The sequence below is a fragment of the Pseudoliparis swirei genome, chromosome 24 (genome assembly GCF_029220125.1).
Source record: "Pseudoliparis swirei isolate HS2019 ecotype Mariana Trench chromosome 24, NWPU_hadal_v1, whole genome shotgun sequence".
NCBI classification, from domain to species: Eukaryota; Metazoa; Chordata; class Actinopteri; order Perciformes; family Liparidae; genus Pseudoliparis; species Pseudoliparis swirei.
In genome coordinates this window covers 6453800-6472434 of record NC_079411.1, presented here as the reverse complement: position 1 = coordinate 6472434, position 18635 = coordinate 6453800, and the positions used below count along the sequence as shown (strand labels likewise).

The following is an 18635-nucleotide window of genomic DNA, read 5'->3' as shown; positions in this document are numbered from 1 at the left end:
TAGTCAACTCGCGGCCCCTCAGAATGCATCTTGTGAGCCTTTGGAGGGAACTCGACCCCTAAGTTCAGAACCTGAAGGTACAGGTAAAAAAAAATAGCTGAACCTCAATCAGCAACAACAGTCAAATTCTGCGTATGCATTGATGCATCAGGATAATCACAAATATCTTTAATACGCAGGTACGTTTTACTGCTCACAATTCTGTACTTTCACTTTATAAGGATGCAGGACATTTACATGTGACGTCGGATTTGTACTGTAGTAAAGGACCCGAGTGTGTCCCTGGGGTTCCCTACTATGTGTGAGTTTGAAAAATGACTGTGGGGGGGGGGGGAATTAAATTAAAACCAGTAGCTCCACTCACTGTGTGTGTGTTGAACAACACACACTTGTTTCCTCTCGCGCACACAGACCCCCTCTTCTTCCCGCACGCCGCAGCTCTTAGGGCCCGATTCATCCGCTCGCACAAAGACGTGTTGAGCTCGGCCCAGGCGGCCGGCGTGTTATCTTTACCGCAGTCCGTGTATGTCCCGTCACAACTCCCCGAGGCCGCGCCGCAGACGTGTCGTTTCAACCGGCCGGGAGGAGAAACAAGGACCTCTTTTGAAGGAGTGAGTGTGAAAACGTGCGGCAGAAGAAACGGAGCAACACGGAGGAATAAGAAGGAGAGGAAGAGATCTCCACTCTGACTTTATTCTCCATACCGTCACGCTGTTGGAACATTTCTGTGACGCACGCAGGACATTTTACATCATTTACAAACAAAATCACATGCCTGCCATATTTCCCTTTTGCTGTGTGTGTTTTACAGATACAAAAACGACGTGTACACCACATGACAGCTCAAGCAGTCATCCACGAGCCGCAGTGACACGTGTAGGTCGAGTGTTTTTTGGCTGAGACTGTATAAGATGGGCAAGGTCGGAGGTCCGACCTAACGACCTTCAGAGCTCCCACACAGATCCTGGAGGTCGAAGATAGTCGAGAAGAGTTCCGACGCTGCTTCTCCAGCCTGAAACAAGGAGAGATTGGAGTTTTTTAGTGATACATTTGAGAAAAATGTAGTTTCTTTTCCGAATGTGGATGTTCCACTGAACTGGGTGAATGTTTTATATTTATCATTTTTCAACCATTACTAAGGATTTGGGGATTTCTCGTCGTTTCCGGATTAATCCATCCACACAACAACAACCATGCATCTTTGTCTTCCTCTCACTTTTTAATTCTAACTTTCCTGTTCTTCATCTTCCTTTTTTTCCCACCCACCTGTATCTGCAGTATCGCCTCAGTTCTGGAACCAGCTGATGAAGTAGGTGCAGACGCCCTGGAAGCTCTTCCAGCAGTACTCGGAGGCGACGCGGGTGGCTTTGGATTCAGGCTGCTCTGTGGGACGAGTCGTGGTCTTCCCGGACTTGGGGACGATTTTCTTGGTCTGGGGGCCCTTGCCTGGCTGGGGCTTGGCGGGCTGCTGGGGCTTGACAGGTTTAGGAGTGGTGACGGGCTTGTTCTTGGCTGGCACAGCCGGTTTACGTGGCTCCTGGACCGGCTTGGAGGGCTTGGGCACGGCGGTCTTTGGCACGGCGGTCTTTGGCCAGGAGGCCAGGAAGGTAATCTGGGCCTCGTCCGGGTATTTCTTGCACATGGCCGGACGGTAGACTTTGGGTCCCTGGCAGGCGTGGCTCAGCTTCCTCATGTCCCACATCATCTGGGTGAAGAAGTGGCGAGGGTTGCGGTTGTAGGCGCGGCACAAGTTGGGCTTGCCCTGGAAGTCGCAGTAGTAGGAGCGCCCCGGGGTCTGGCCCTGGCTCGGACCTTTGCAGGAGACACGCAGGCGGGTATAGTCTCCGGCTCCAGACACCACCATGGTGCAGGAGTCTCTGGTCTTGGTGCTGAACCTGATGGGCTCGTCCCAGACGCTGCGTTGCGGCGGCTGCCTGTTGTCATTGCTGTTGTTGTTGGTCTGAGCGCTTGACACGCAAACCGCTGCGGCCAGAAACACCAGCGCCACTCTCATCCTGGATCTCATGGCGGCGTTCGGAGGGTCGAGACGGACGAATGAGGGGAGGAGACGGTGCGTATGGATCCACACAGAAGGGCGAGTGAGCTGTGCGAGGGCTGAACGCGCCCGAGCAGGACTTTATATGGTTGAAGCTCACAAAGGAGGTATTATTCAGGTGAGCTGAAGGGCTCAAACCCCTCCTCCCACACACACACACACACCTAAAAGGTGATGGATGAGATGGAAGGGAGGAGAACATAAACTGAGAGAGGAGGAAGAGGGGTGAGGGGATTCGGTCAACAGGTTTGAGGGAGGAGGGGGGTCTGAAGGACGGCACAGGAATGCAGCCAAAAGCTTTGAAAAAGAGCTGAGAGACATTTTATAATTTCACATAAGAGGTTCTTTGACTATTGATGGGGCGGAGAGGGGGAGGGGAGGTCTGAGGAGTTCCCATTAAAAGTGCAGCCTGAAGTTATGTGCTCAGTATTTATAGTGAAAACCAAACCGTGTTCATCTGAAGAGACACATTTAAGAACACAACGATTTGATTTGTCCTTCTTTATAAGTTCTTGAACTTTGTTGAAACACACAGCTTCATCGTGGTGGAGATCGCAAAGTTCCAAAAGCGTTTGGAGCAAGCGGATCTATCACACAGTTCTATAGAATAAGATAATCCGACCTGAACGTGAGACCATGCCTGTTGAAATAAGAAATCTTGCCATCTTCAATCCAGCCTCTTTTTCATCAAACTGTCAGAGCTACGTTACCATGGCGCCCAGACTGTCACTACTGCACTCCTCGATTAAATATGATCTACTTTTTTGACACAAAAGAAAAAGCTGTTTCAGAGAGAAGACAGAAGGGTTATACTATTAAAATACACATTTAAAACATATATCCAGGATTTGAAACTGATTTCGCAACAAAAACAGTTTTAAAAAGTAAAAATCAAAGCTAAAGCTGTCAAATCAAAGTGTAAAAGTGAACCGCTGTGACATGGCGATGGAGACGGAAGACAATGAAATGAAGGAACAACACTATTCCCGTAAAGCTGGGTCGGTTTTTACTCCCCGTTACAGGTATTAAAAAACAAAAGCAGCATGTATACTTCAGTATAACTTACGTAGCACAGAAGTGCTAATCCTAGATAATGAAGCGCTAACGTCATCTGCTAACATTAACAGGTTTTTCCTGTAGAAACTTTACATTTTAGAAACGTTCATCTCCTTCCAACCTCTCCAACTAACAATTACTGTATCATTATTACAAAACATGTAATCATGACTATAGTCGCCTAACCCTGGTAAGAGTTGGCTGATGCCACAGTTTGAAATGCGGGTCCATTATTTTATATTTTTGAACTCAATACACTCAGAAGCTTTGCTACCTCTGCCTCACCTGGTCTGGTATTATGTGAAGCTTCACTCCAGTCTTTATTTCCACTCATAATAATCTTCCCATCTGGGCAATTAAATTCAAATTAAATAGCCTATTTCCCAAAAGGAAACTGTAAACACTGCAACAATTGTGTGGTTACAGTAGCCAGATCACACAATTGAACAACGCAATGAAACCAAGCAGAGGAACAGACGCTGCCTTTGAGTCCATGTGTAGCGGCTGGCCTGGACACGCAGCGGAAGAAGGGAGTGTGTACAGAGTCGCACATGTGTGTACAAATAAAAGCATCCACTTACACTTAGGACATTCAGGAAGTTTGCTTTTTACAGCCATCAATCTGGTGAAAAGAAAAAGTTTCCCTTGTGAGAGGCACCGGGAATGCAAAGTAGACGTGTGTGTATGTCGTCTGAACCAGATGTTCCCCTAAATTAAATTCGTGTAGTCCTCTTCTGATAGGATGCAGCAGCGTCATGCCACCTCAGAAGGTGGTACATTAGTGGTCCTACATTCATCCGCTTTGTGTGTTTATGGAAGAAAAACCCAGCAGACACGTCTCAGGCTGAAGTTTTTATTCACAGATCACCACAGACCTCAGCTGTATTGTGTGTGTTGTTCGCTCCTCTGCCACCAGAGGCCTCTGGACGTTTTCTTTTTAAATCAAAAGGACGGTAAAGGAAAAAAACAACCTCTGACAACCCGAGCGACTCGTTGTCAATAATGGTCCGGCGTGAAATGCATAAGACACAATATCTGGTTCGTCAGCTGTGTTAAACCCGTGTATGTGCGTGTAGCTCATGCGTGTTGAACAGCTAGTAGCCTAACACTTTGCCTCTGCAACTTCGTCAGTTTCCTCCCTCAATGTCTCAAGGAATAGTTTGACATTCTGGGAAATATTGAGTTTTTGTTTTCCTGTTGAAAGTCAGCTAAAAAGATCAGTAACACTCTAATGTCTGTATGCTAACAACAAAGCTACAGCATAGCGACAGTTAGCTTAGCACACAGCCTGTAAACAGGAAAAGAGTTAGCCTGGTTCTGACCAAAAGGGAACAACAACTACAACTCACCAGCTCTCATGTTCACGATTTAAAAAGTATTCATTTTATTTGTTTAATATTTAATTTAAAAAGCATTAAAACGACTCTCAGAAGACCATTTAAGAAATAGTCCAGCGCATAAAGCCCCTGTAAATTGTCGTTTTCGGCCATGCTCGTGGCTCCATGGATTGCTCTGGCATTTCTTACAGACATTGTTGAGCATCAGTCTTAACACATTTGGTTTTGTTTATCATGATTGGCTTTCAGTGAGACGTCAAGACTACTTATTGGTTGGACTTAAGGTGTCCCGGGGATGAATTGGTGGTCACCTGAATTTTCTTTAAGTGACATCATCAGGTCAATATTTTGTAATTCTTTGGTTTGGGCCATATAATTAGTTTAGAGCAATTAGAGAATGTTAGACACAAGAGGTGTATACTCGTATTTCCCAAAATGCCAGACCATTCCCTAATTTGCTAGTCGATCCAACCCGTCTAGCCAAAATTATGCAAACTACATTATAATAATTGACGAATTAAAGAGCTATTTCTACAAAAACCTACTTCTGTTAGAAAACAAACATTAACAACAATATATAAAACTTTCAAAAGTTTTGAAAGTGTACAAAATGGACACTTGTGTCACCACGTCAGAAACTGATAACTTAAGTACAAACAAAAGTATTCTCTACAGGTAAAAGCTATTTGGGAATATTGCCCTGAAAGTTGATGATGGACAATATGACACCCAGAGGATGAGGATGCTGATGCTGGCATTAAGGAGACAGTACATGATGATAAATTACAGTTGGCTGGCATTTGGGGTCCTTGCCAATGGCTTGAAGGGGTAATGGGGGGGTTGGACTCCCTCACCACACAGTTCCTGATTGTTGTTGTTCTTCCCTTTGGTCCTTGAACGTGTAACAAGACCTGAATGGGAAAGCTGGAAAGTCCAGTGATCCTAGAAAAGAGAGAAGCCATGTTGGTTGTGAAACAGTGGGTCTTCTTTATTATCATCCCTGAAGAGAGGAGTGGCACTTACCACGAGGGAAACATCAGTTCCAGTTCTCTTGTCCGCTGTGGAAAAGGTGAACATTAAAATCAACTTAGTCTCAGAAAAGTATAGAAAATAAAATCACAATAGAAGGAGACATTTTGTTTTAAACCCGAGTTGAAAACGGTCATTTCCTTTTCTGTGATTCGATTGTAGAGGGATATATCAAACAAATGCAAAATTGCACAAATTGCAGATGTAAATAAATATGTCACAACTGCGATAGTGTTTTACAAATATTCCTTAAGTATTGGTAGAGTGGATGATGCATTTTGGTTAGAGGATAAAACCAAATCATGCAATTATAAAGCGCGTCATATCCCTCCATAACATACCGTTGATGTTCCCATAGTGCTCAAAAACATTGTTAATAGAGAAATAAATTATTACAGCATGTCAAACACACAAATGAAGACGCTGTAACCACGACGTGCTTCTCCTTCCTGCAGCACGTCCAAAGACCATGAGGGCGTCTTCCTCTTAACTCCACCAGGAGGAACTTCTTCTCTTGGAGACTCAGTGTTTGAATGGACATCGTCGCTCAAAAGAGACGACGGGGACGGATGAAGAATGAAGAAAAAATAGAAAGAAGAAGAAGAAGAAGATCTCCCGTGTGAAACCAGACTGATGATTCAATGGCTGGTGATTCTCAGGTGGTTTGAGTGGTTAACGTTGTTAGATGAGGGTTAGTGCAAAGTTACACCCGACAGTCGGTCAGTACCTCATCGACGAGTCGCTTTGGGTCACCAGTCAGAGCAGCTCGGGGGAGCAGAGGCCCGAGGGAACCGGGTCAGAGTGTCACAATAGGGAGAGCTATGCACACACGCACACACACAAATGGGGAATTCTTTAAAAAGTTTAGAAATGTATCAAATGGTTGCAGACTCTCCAGAAATATCCCTCCGCCAATCAACGCCGCGGCATGCAAGCAGACACGGCTCGTACCTGAGCACAGCGAGGTCTCCGAGGGGATCGCACACATGTTCGCCATGATTACCTGCATTACCCAGACTGCAACACAAGAGCGAGGGCGGCCGGGTGAGAGAGCATGGGACGACTCCGCTGAAAGCATCAAGGATGGCGCGATCCTCGGTGTGACAGTCGAAGAAGCGGAGGAAGACGCAGGGGAAGGTGGTGAGATGAAGATCCATGCAAAGAGAGGAAGACCATGCTTGCAACTTCAGATTTGTAATAAAAATTTAAAAATGTCGAAGGATCCCATAGCAAACAGGCACCGGGCACGAGGAAGAGGACGAGAAGACGTGCGACTGGCAGACAAACATCAAAGTGAAACGAGCCACGGGAAAGAGATTCTGGAGGGAGAGCGTCAATAACACCAGGAGAAAATATGAGGAGAGTCAGAGGCCATGAAAAGGAATAATGACAGAGAAGGAAAGAAGAAAAATAATGAATTAACTTTTAATCTACAGAAAAGATTCAGAAAAAAACTACGAGCAAAACATAATGCGTGTGGACTCACTCTTCAAAGACGTCCTCCGTGTCCATCCTTCTGTAATATTTGGCCAGTTTGGTGGAGAAGATGATACTGGGAATCAGAAGGATGCAGCAGCCTCCCAGTCCAAACCAGAATGTGTTCTGAGAAACACATCGACATTTCCTCCAGTTAACCTTTGATTCATCCCCGTCTCTAATCTCTGGAATCTAGTTTTGGTGCTAAAATAGTTCCAAAGATTCGTCGATTCATCATTTAAGTGGAAGAAGAGCTTTTCAGATCCTTAATAGCAGTAAGTAGAAAGCAATAATATATATATTTGAGTAATATATATTATTGCATATCAAATTTGTATTTGTTGCATTTTAATGGTAGAGCTACATTATATAAAGTTTAAAGGAGTTTTCATCTTCATTTTTTATATTATTCACATACACAACTAGTCCAGTGCCTACAATACTCTAATAGAAGTGCAGTAAGAATATATGAATATGATATTTTTCACTGAAATTTAGTCATATATCTGTATAAAGTGGTTATTGAACAGTATTCAAATCTAAGTGATGTTACTTTCCACCACTGTTCATGGTAAATGTAAAGATGTTCCTTCAAACTCATTTGGCACGATTCAAAAAGGTTTTTTAACATTTTCTTATATTATTCAATATTATTAAATAATGCACGGATGCGTTAGTTTCAGCACGACACAGACACACAGACACAGATGACTACAACAATGGAAAGCGTCCACAAACGTCCAGGACAGGACATATAAATGGACAGGGGTGTGGTATACACACAGCACACTGTTGTTTGACACTTGACTCACACACACAACAACACATATGGTATATATATGTATATGAACTACTAACTCCTCTGGGCTGGGGCTGCGGATGTATGTATGTGTGTAGCCCCTCCTCGGACTGGACACACACTGTTCCTCCTGTCAAGGCCCAAAGGCTCCACAGTCTTTATCACCCAGAGCTTCAAACAGTCAGAGAGACGCTTATGTTTGGAGATGAAATCCAAATACATGTGGGGGAACATATACTGTACACACAGCTGTGAAGTGAATCAGTGCACACACACGCACACACACACACAGTTCTGCTGCCTTACCACTGAATCGACTACGAAGCTGCACGCTACTATCTCAATGCTGTCCACGATGTTACTGATGGGTTTGCACTGGGCCACCTCCGTAGTCAACTGGAGGGGAAAACACGGCAGAAAAACCCAAAGTATAGATGACAGTGAACGTATGAATGACGTCAAACGTAAAAAACCATAACTAGATGAGTATGGTGTGGCAGTGGAAAACGATCCCTCCTCGATCTTCTAATTATAGACGTTACATTTAAATCAAAGTGGCCTCTGACTGTTTAAATAATGTGGGAACCATCAGGGAACTTCTAAAGCTAAAACATTTAGGCCCTGTTTACACTTGACATTAACATGACATTGAATCGCTTCTTTGCTCTGAATTCTAATAAACAGGCGCCTCGTTTCCCTTTGCAAAGACCAAATGCATTGTCGTTTCTACAGTCGAGAAACCTAAACGTTCTTTTGGGTTCGAGGCAAAACAAATGGTCCAAGATGTTTGAAGGCCTCGTCATGTATCTGTGAGCTTTTAGAAATGTTCATGAGTCGGTTTAAGAACTAACTGGAGATGAGGGAGAAAAAAAAAAAGTAGCGTCTGATTTTTGATTTGTTTGGTTCTTTCTCTCTCTTGTCGGGGCGCCTCAGGGCACATCGGGTTCGGCTGTGCGTTACAATGCCCACTACTACCCAAATATTGTTTATGCAAATATATAGTATGTCAACGCAGTGTGACAAAAGTACCAGGATGCTCTAATAATAGTATTTATGCCAGCATGTTTTTTCCGGCTGTTCTGACCCACAATCCTCTGCGCAGCAGATATATGAGCAAGAGGTCAAGGTTCAAGGTGCCGTGGTAGCAGTGCGTCCCGATTGAATACATGCTGCATGCAACAGAACGTCCTTTGTAAGAGTCGCTGCAGTTCGTACTTAAAGCTTACTAAAGAGTTGCGGTTGAACGGGACCCGGACCACATCGACGGGGCCTCCAGTAACCAGACAGGGCGAGCGAGAGTTAAGACTTTCCCTTATTAGACCTGGAGGATTGGGGTTTTGTCAATGTGTCACATTGTAAAGGGAAATGTCAGAAAAAAAGATTCATGAAACTCTACTTATGTCCAAGCATTTTTAAGACTTTTGAAAGATTGATTTTAAACATTTGTATCCCAATTATGGCCTTTACGAATTTTTTAAGAACTGTGGGACCTCTGTCAGATCACAATGCGCCCCGGTGGTCATTTACACTTGTATTTAGCCCGTTTAGTCTATTTAGCCTATTTAGTCTATTTAGCATATTTAGCGATGTCCACTTGTGATCCGATCACCCAAAACACATTTTACAACGTCTCCACTGTGAATTAACCCGTAAACTTTAAAAGATGACATCAATACTATACATATTATAACATCTGGAGGAGTACTCACAGAGTTGCTGACCCATTGTGTATACTGTTTGAAGTATCCCACCAAGCTCTCTGTGTAGCCTTGTGTTTCCTAGACGCCAACAGAGAGGAAAACATGTCAGCCGGTGTGTGACGGCAGTCAGTTGAGGGTCCGTGTGTAAAATACTGAGGAAGATCATGCAGTCAACAACAGTAACTTAAAGTTGCTCTTTTTGGGCTGCTTCTGCTGATGTCAATAACACTAGGGTTATAATTCAAGAAGTTGCTGTTGTGTGGTTGTTAAAAATATCTGATTTAAATCAGAGACAATGGAGCTGAGGAATTGCTGAAAACATGTTTTGAGATGAATATCATCATCTAATATCTGACCGATCTGATTAACTGTGGTAAGATGTACAGTTCCACATCACTCATAAAATACAGTTTGTTGTGTTTATCTTTTGACTACCTGTTTCACCACATGGGAGGCGTTATGAGTGATGAGGTACTCTGCTGCATCGATGGCACTCAGGATATTCCTGACCTTGACCTAAAAGACAGAAAGAGATGAATTTGCACGTATGAAACAACGAGGTAAGTACGTGTAAACAGTTTGTTTATGTTCGGTTGACAGTACAGAAGTGAATAGCCGGTGGTTTGAGAAGTCGATCTGTAATATAAGTAAAGCGAGCGTTGGGTTTGCTTCCTCACCGGCAGGTCGCTGGACATTCTCTGCAGCTGCTTGATGCTCTGGGTCAGTGTGCTCTGAGGGAGGAGACAACATCACACGCTGGGACCAAACAAACCACAACTACGTCTGGAAATGAGCCAATAACACCGCTGTCACAACGACACTCCTATGACAAACACGGACGCAACAGAATAGGAACTGTGGCTTACCCGCGCTCGGACATATTTCTGTCACCATTTACCAAAGAAAAAAGAAAAAAAGAGAGATTTAGTCAAGTTGAGGAGATAGGCTAACAAAGAAATACATTATACTTCCTTTTTGTCTGTTCTTAAACTTGTGATCTGATTATTTACTTTCTTTAAATGTGACTTGTGTTGTTACAGTTTGGCAGAAATGAGAAATATATTACAACGGTGTCAAATATTATCTGTACATTTCTATATCAGCTGTTTTCTCCAAGACTATAACACAAGTTTGTTCCTGCTCTTAGGAAGTCGAGTCTCATAAAGTAGAAGACTTAGTGGTAGACATTTACTTCAGTCGAAGAAAGGTGTTTTTTGGACATAGGAGTGTGTCTGTGAGTATTCTCTGGTGCATATGTGTATGCAGTGTAGGTGTTTCATGTGTTTGATGCGAGGTGATTACCATTGCTTGCTCCATGGGAACCACCTGATCTCTGTGAATCTGTCTGATCCTGCTGGCGTGTCCTTTCAGTGCGTTCTCCAGAGCACCGCGTGGCTGCAAACAAACAAACAAACACACACGAAGAGGATGCAGCAGTTTGTTGCAGTTAAATGTTGCACACAATGCAGTGATTCATGATTCCTTCCTTCTTTAGAAATACATGCACACACTAATCCTTGTGTGGTATGTCCCGTGGGCCTTTACATGGCCCAGTTCCTGTTCTATGTGCGATGCATGTGCCATAAATGTGTGTGTTCAGGGTGAATGGGCAGCTTGTTCAGACCAACCGAGCGTGAAGCGGATTTATTTTCCAGAGAGGATGTCCAACATAGTATTTGTATTTGGGTTTGTTGGTTTAACCCTTGTGTTGCCTTCGGGTCATTTTGACCCGATTCAATATTTAACCCTCCTGTCGCCTTCGGGTCAATTTGACCCGATTCAATGTTTAATGTCGGTGTTCTTTCGGGAGTCAACAAACAAACATAAAGTACCTCACACTTAAACTTGGAAAACAATATTAATTCTAATAATTTTCTGGAGATTTTAATAGCTGGGGTCATATTGACCTCAAGGGTAAAATATGTTAGTAAATATAAAGGTAACAGGAGGGTTAAACATTGAATCGGGTCATATTGACCCGAAGGCGACAGGAGGGTGAAACATTGAATCGGGTCAAATTGACCCGAAGGCAACACAAGGGTTAAGAATAGTTCTTTTACATGTCAAGATTAAATCAAGATTTAAAAACCAACAGGTGATAGACATTAAAATATAAGTTAACTCCCTGGGTCCAAACACTTTAGCATCATAAACACTTGAATGGAAAATAGATGCGACATCACTGCAGCTGACGGATGGTAAAACTCATTATATCTCATCTTAGTCACTCTATGATGTTACTGTTTTAACAGCAGTACTAGAGGTGTAACTGGCATAATAATCCAAAGCAATGAGGATTATGCGTGTAAAACATCACTGTAATTCGTTGATAAAATAAATGATGACTCACCATTTGGTCGGCCTGAGTCTCCAGGTCAGTAGAGAAGGAGAGGAGATCCACCAGAGCCACTCCCTTGTTGACCTGAAACAAAAACAAACATATAGTTTTAAACTCCTTCAGATGCACGTCTGAAAAATATTATTTTTTTGTATTCCTTCTTTTTCACAAATAAATAAGATTAGTTGATGAAATATGATTTCAAATGAACTAAATTAAATATAAAATATGAATTAAAAACACAAAAGCTATACTTGTGTCTAATTTATTAAAAAGAACCGTGACACAAAAAAAGCAACAATCAGATGAGGAGAGCATCCCTGACGGCGTGGACATTGCAATGACTTTGCCTGACCTTCACTAAAACCAAGTCTCAACCCATAAATACATGCTTTAGCTAGTGGGGACCTGCTTTTGGTCCCCACTAGGTAGGAAAGGTATGGTCGGCACACAGACACACAGATCACCTCCGCCAGGTAGGCTTCATAGTCGATATTTCCAACTCCGGAGTTGGCGAAGTTGATGAGGTTGTCTCTGCCGGCCGGCTCCAGCAGCGTGATGTCCTGCAGGCCCACCTGCACACTCTCAAACACTTTGGCCAGATCCCTGTTGTACTGTTTTAACTAAACACACATACTGGTAAGTTACCAGTCACACAGACCTCGATCGGCATTTCCTCCACAGGAAACGGACACTTACCAAAGTTCTGTTGAGGAAGGAGTTGATGTTGAACATGGTCTCCAGCTGGAGAGAATGGTACAGACCGTTGTTCTCATAGCAGTCCCTACAAAGACAGAACGGTCACACTGAAACTCGTCTGTTTCACATCTGCATCGGCATTCGTACAGCTCATTATTTTATTGTATTTATTGTGTGAATTTGTGATTTATTTTGGACATTAAAAAGTCAAAATTAGATTTTTTTTAATTGAAATTGAAATTGTACTATAAGGCATAATATGCAGCTCATTAACATTATCGCTCTTTTTTATTTAAAAAAATGTTTCTCTTCACTTCAAGAGTCACAAGACACACTGTAAACTACAGTAAACAATGATCTTTATTGACATTATGCACAGTATTAGCTGTTGGCACGTTACCTGTAAATGCTTCCCAAAGTCAAGTCAATGTTCGGATTCTGAAACAGCATCCCAGGAAGGAAGTTCTTCTTGGAGGGATGAACCAGGAATGGTGTGTCTATGATCTGCACACATACACACGCACAAACACATGAATATTTATCAGCACAGAGCCAGCGCATTGTTCATTATTAAACAATCCTGCTCCGTTAAAGTGCTCTCCAAGACACCGCAGAGAAAGGCAGCGGGGAGTGTGAAAATAAGACGATTCAAGAGTTTGTTTTGAACACCTTGAAGAGCTGCCGGTTAGCGAGCGGTTCGCACATCATCTTCTCTATGTTGCCACCAACAACAAACAAGGCGGTCACAATGGTCATCAGCACCCAGACGAAGATAAAGGAGAAGCCCACCCCACTGAAAGAGCAGGAGACAAAGCATGGGAAACATAATTACACAGAAACACCAGTAAGAATGTAGTGGCAGAATGCATCATTCATCCAGGGCAAAGCTGCATACATTGTAAATTATGGAACAAAAGGGAGTTTGAAACTTGTCACATTTGATCAATGCAGACCTTTCTATCAATAGACTGCACATATACTGCATCTCAGGTGATATATATATACAGGACTGTCTCAGAAAATTAGAATATTGTGATAAAGTTCTTTATTTTCTGTAATGCAATTAAAAAAACAAAAATGTCATGCATTCTGGATTCATTACAAATCAACTGAAATATTGCAAGCCTTTTATTCTTTTAATATTGCTGATTATGGCTTACAGCTTAAGAAAACTCTAAAATCCTATCTCATACAATTTTAATATTTCCTCAGACCAAGTAAAAAAAAAGATTTATAACAGCTGAGTGTTTGTCAAGGCTCAGGAAACCCTTGCAGGTGTTTCGAGTTAATTAGACAATTCAAGTGATTTGTTTAATACCCTACTAGTATACTTTTTCATGATATTCTAATATTTAGAGATAGGATATTTGAATTTTCTTAAGCTGTAAGCCATAATCAGCAATATTAAAAGAATAAAAGGCTTGCAATATTTCAGTTGATTTGTAATGAATCCAGAATGCATGACATTTGTTTTTTTAATTGCATTACAGAAAATAAAGAACTTCATCACAATATTCTAATTTTCTGAGACAGTCCTGTATATATATATATTAGTCTAGTACATTTATGTAAAGAGGAAACAAATTCTACACTGCAAACATCAACGTTGTGTAACTTCGAATTAACTGAACATTAAGGTAATAATCTTGAATTTTGTCATTGAAATAAATGTCGGTTAAATCACCATCAATCACCACATGAGGTAACAGAACGGCGATGAAGCCGATGGCCCACGGATGAAAGCTTTTGCATTTGCAGCATCACAACCTGCGGGTCTGATTTTGTCTGAGTAACGTACGCCATGAGCAGGTGGCCGCCGGTGTTCGACAGGCAGCCCCTTGTTGTCGGCGTAGCTTGCTTATCGTAGCCACAGGTGCCACACAGCAGTCCCAGGAGGTTGAAGGCCAGGACCAGGACGAGCGTGCAGAGCACTGCCACACAGCCGATCCACCTGCCGCACGGACAGACACACACACACACTTAGTGCTGCCGTCTGCCAGGATACGACATTGAGTAACTAACAGGAACTTCCTGGAGGATTATCCATCACCATAACAGTCATAATTCACCCCAAGATAAAGAAATATACACATTTTTTTACTCTCACCTGTATTTTTTGTTATAAATTGAGATCTAGTGCGATATAGTATTGACAAGCCAAACTGCAACACCGCTATGTTCACATTTTTCTTTGGTCTAGTCTGTGTTGAGAGTTGCACGTTTGTTTTGTTCTGGTTGCAGAGTTGAAACATTTTCAGCTTTGGGTAAAACACAAGCGCTCGTCACATTGTCATTGTATTGTGACCGTCCAACTATAATGGAGGAGGTGGGGCAATTACCACAAAGACCAACCTTCACATTGAAGGAGGCCAACTTCTTCCCCAGATGGGAAGTACGTGTCCATAATGTGACAGGTCACTGTTCATATTCATTCATACGTGTTCACAGACACACATGCACAAACCTGTAGAAATCCATTTGCTCAACCTGTGGGTAATAGGACTCGATTTTTTTCTGTTCTTCGTTGAGGAACATGGTGAAATTGACCAGAGAGGATTCCACTGGGAACATCTTGGAGAAGCTGTTGATCTCTATGCCGATCTTATCCAGCATGCCTTTTACTCCTAGACACGCATACAAACAAGTAGACAGACGACATCAGTTGAGAGGCCTGTCGGTACAACGGGGATAACCGCGAGAAAGAAGTCTCACAGAAAGAGGAAAAGGACAAAGAAGGACTTACGAGGCAGCGCTGTGGTCACAAATTCGCAGAGGAAATAATATGAAAGGGAATTACTAATCAGACATAATCTCATTAGTACAGAAGGGAAAACACTATATTTGTTAGGAAAACTAAATAAATATACATACAGTACAATATATTTGTATATATACACAAACACACACAACCATATACTATATATATATATTGAGATATACATTTTTATATATCTATATATACACACACACATATATATATATACACATATATATATATATATACACACACACACACACACACACACACACACACACACACACACACACACACACACACACACACACACACACACACACACACACACACACACACACACACACACACACACACACACACACACACACACACACACACACACACACACACACACACACACACACACACATACACTTCAGTACCTGAGACAATGTTTTTAGTTTGTTCTTTAACCAGATTTGGTGTATCATTAAAGGATGAGTAACCCTGGAGGTGGAAGAGAGAAAGTATGATTAAGAAAAACATATCCATTTCTAGGGTGTATTTTGTAAGAATATGATTGGTGAAAAAGAAAGTGGCAACAATAAACAGGAAGATAAGCTGGCAGCTCACCTTTTGTACAATTTTGCTGAGGTCCGTTTTCAGGACAGCGTTGATATTTTCCGAGGCACGAGTGACATCTCGCAGCTGACAGGCACAAAGAGAAAAAGAGTGAAGATTAGTAAATATGGCCAAAAAGAATGTCATGTATTTCCAGGTTTTCATTCTAATCTCATGTGTCTGATGATTGTCAGTTCCTCAGTACCGTGGAGAAGTCAGCATTGATTCCCAGCTGCGACAGCGTGGAGCGGATGGCGTTACAGGTGCGGGCCACGGCTCCGTTGGTGCAGGCCGGGTCCGACAAGGTGTTGGACAGAGAGGCGCGCTCCCCCGACAGGCTGGCTTGAAGTTTCACCGTCCCCTCCTGGAGAACCTCCAAGGAGGAGCTGATGTTCTCTAAGGCCTCTTTGGTCTCCCGCATGGCTACAGGAGAGAGAGGAAAGGGGGCAACTAAATTAAAAATGTGCCTTTAAAAAATATATATATACTAGAATAATCCCCAACGGTGTGTTTGGTGAGCCTCATACAATTTATATTAATATACATTCACAATCCACGCAACCACCACAGAACTACCCAAATTATAACAACAACCACAATACCACAAACGACACAATAGGAGACGTTTTACAGGGCACAGCGGTTCAGATCAGCTCCGGTTACCTTTGATGGCGTTCTCAACTTTTGCTTTAGATAAAAGGAAAAGTGAGCAAATCAAAGAGGAAAAATATAAAATAAAACATGGTGAGGTTGTGCCCTTAAAAAGACACAAGGGGATTCTGTAGTCATAAAACCACATGAGAGGAAACTGCACATAAAAACAAATTGTATCGCATCACACAATAAGAAGACGATTCGCAATTAGATTTTCAATTCCGCAAAAAAATAAGGAATGCTTTACAATTTCAGTTTATAGTAACATTCAACATGACAAAAGTGTATTATTTAGTTTGATCGATTCAGAGGTTCCTGAGCATTTTATCAAACAGACTTTTACATTCATACAAAAATAGTTCTTGGCTGAAGAGTTGTTGTTTCAGAGCAGCCGCATCAGCACTTGAGTTGTGATACGACGTCTCTATTGTATGAAAAGCTCAGACGGAGTGTGTGTGTTACCTCCTGCCATACGCAGCGCAGTGTCCAGCGAGGGAACCACCTCTTTCTCCAGCCGACTGTGGATCCGCCCACCCAGCAAAGGTCCAATGTCTGTGAAGAAGCACAGGGAGATCAGACGGCTTCAGCACTAGTTACATACTGCCACGGTAGGTAAACACGAGTAGACACAGGTGCGCGACGCGAGGGACGTTGAACAAATAGTCTGAATTCAACCTACTGTCGAGGTCTGATAGGACTTTGTTCTTTGCTGTGGTGTACTGGGCTGTCAGGTATTCAATTTGCTGCAGCAGAAGAAACACAGTACACATTCAGACACAAAGGATTGTGTGTGTTTCTTTTCAATGGGAATGCATGTGTGTGTGTGTGTGTGTGTGTGTGTGTGTGGGGGTCAGAGGGAGGGAATACCGCAGGTGTGTTGTTGGCAAATGTCTTTAGGTCTCTCATGTTGGTGTTGATGAGCTGCTGCGTGCTCTTAATATGCATGCTGATGTTGTGGTTGGCAGCATAAGCGATGAGGACTCCCAGACTGAAACACACACACACTTATAGGATCAGGAGAGTAAAGACAGGGCGCGCTATTGGCCAGCATAGGGCAGCGTGGCTACATGAAGCTGTACCGGTAGTTCAGCTGCATGAGCAAAAGTCATCGTTGGAGAATTCAGAGATTTGACCGACGTCCAAAGACACAATTTTTCTATTTTATTTATCGCTAAATCTGAAAAGCTGACCGTTTCTCACATGAATGAAGAGTAATCAGGTAGAGGGGTCATGAATAACAGCTCACATGTCTAATCAGTTTTTTTATCCAACAGATATGTCTTTCAGACGTGATGTCAGTTGAGAAAGATAAAACAGTTTGGGAAAAAGCTACATGATTTACCGCTATGAATATGCATAATATTTTATCTTAATTTGGCAAATCCACATTTTACTTAAGCTTGAAATAAGTATGTGAGGCATCTCTCAGTCTTTCCTCTACAATCTCCTTCAGGATTAGTAAAGATTTAACAAGGTCAATGGATTCAAATGAATATTGACTTATCTCAAGTTTAATAACGCAACTCTGTACATTGTAATATACTGTAGTAAACATATGATAATAAATTAAGAAAGCAGCGATAATTCACTGTTTTGTGACTTATTTCTGTGTATTATTCTCCTTAAAAAAAGGTATTTAATTAAGCTGCCAGATAACTGATCGATGTTATGCAGCTTGGGCAAAGATTTGAGTGAAGTCAACCGAAGAACAAACAGGATGAATCTTCTGTGTGTGAGATTATACGAGAAGCATGAGAACAAACACTGATCAGACAATATCTCCAAATGGCCACAACCTGCTTCATGTACTCATATATGCATGTTTGTGTGTGCGTGAGCATCAGGCACGTGCACAGACATTTTGGGGGGCAGGTGCTCAAACCAAAAAAAAGGGCACCCAATGCCCAAAAAAATGATGATGATGCTGTCCTCCACCTGCGTTTCCTCTGGGCAGCATCAGACCGCTAGCTTACATGTTCTTTATGAATAAAGATTAATTATTATATAGCAACAACAGTACAAGCGTTCTGATTGGGTAATGGGCGTCATGCCAGCCACGTATTGCCCTCCTCGCTGGTCTGATACGGATCCGTATTACCCTCTGACGTCATTTTCAAAATAAGCGATATTGAT

At 42.4% G+C, this 18635-nt stretch overlaps 2 protein-coding genes across 22 annotated transcripts in view; both read right to left on the bottom strand.

Annotated features, from left to right (window-relative positions):
- Positions 1–1285: 1285 nt before the first annotated feature.
- fgfbp2b (fibroblast growth factor binding protein 2b) lies at positions 1286–2026 on the bottom strand. The gene has a single exon (XM_056408730.1). It carries the CDS (start codon positions 2024–2026, stop codon positions 1286–1288), a length of 741 nt encoding a protein of 246 aa, XP_056264705.1.
- Positions 2027–2035: 9 nt separating this feature from the next.
- Positions 2036–18635, bottom strand: part of prom1b (prominin 1 b) — a 31310-nt gene continuing 14710 nt past the window's right edge. Inside the window, exons 5-30 of one of the 21 annotated variants that reach the window (XM_056409193.1) lie at positions 17370–17490; positions 17182–17245; positions 16965–17054; positions 16512–16535; positions 16054–16271; positions 15861–15935; positions 15671–15734; positions 15234–15242; positions 14955–15114; positions 14289–14441; positions 13160–13283; positions 12891–12994; positions 12491–12575; positions 12259–12414; positions 11804–11875; positions 10756–10848; positions 10320–10337; positions 10131–10184; positions 9889–9969; positions 9463–9531; positions 8060–8149; positions 6965–7080; positions 6430–6495; positions 6206–6297; positions 5473–5507; positions 3952–5391 (exon numbers count right to left, since the gene is read on the bottom strand). In XM_056409193.1, coding sequence (XP_056265168.1) covers positions 6228–6297; positions 6430–6495; positions 6965–7080; positions 8060–8149; positions 9463–9531; positions 9889–9969; positions 10131–10184; positions 10320–10337; positions 10756–10848; positions 11804–11875; positions 12259–12414; positions 12491–12575; positions 12891–12994; positions 13160–13283; positions 14289–14441; positions 14955–15114; positions 15234–15242; positions 15671–15734; positions 15861–15935; positions 16054–16271; positions 16512–16535; positions 16965–17054; positions 17182–17245; positions 17370–17490 — 2176 coding nt within the window. In that variant the 3' untranslated portion in view covers positions 3952–5391; positions 5473–5507; positions 6206–6227. Of the gene's footprint in view, positions 2221–3951; positions 5392–5472; positions 6798–6964; positions 7081–8059; positions 8150–9462; positions 9532–9888; positions 9970–10130; positions 10185–10319; positions 10338–10755; positions 10849–11803; positions 11876–12258; positions 12415–12490; positions 12576–12890; positions 12995–13159; positions 13284–14288; positions 14442–14954; positions 15115–15233; positions 15243–15670; positions 15735–15860; positions 15936–16053; positions 16272–16511; positions 16536–16964; positions 17055–17181; positions 17246–17369; positions 17507–18635 lie in introns of those variants that run through there. The other 20 variants (XM_056409211.1, XM_056409190.1, XM_056409202.1 and 17 more) reach the window with 20 other exon arrangements.

Excerpts from the sequence above, each read along its gene's own strand:
- fgfbp2b (XM_056408730.1), bottom strand. The coding sequence starts at position 2,026 with ATGAGATCCAGGATGAGAGTGGCGCTGGTGTTTCTGGCCGCAGCGGTT.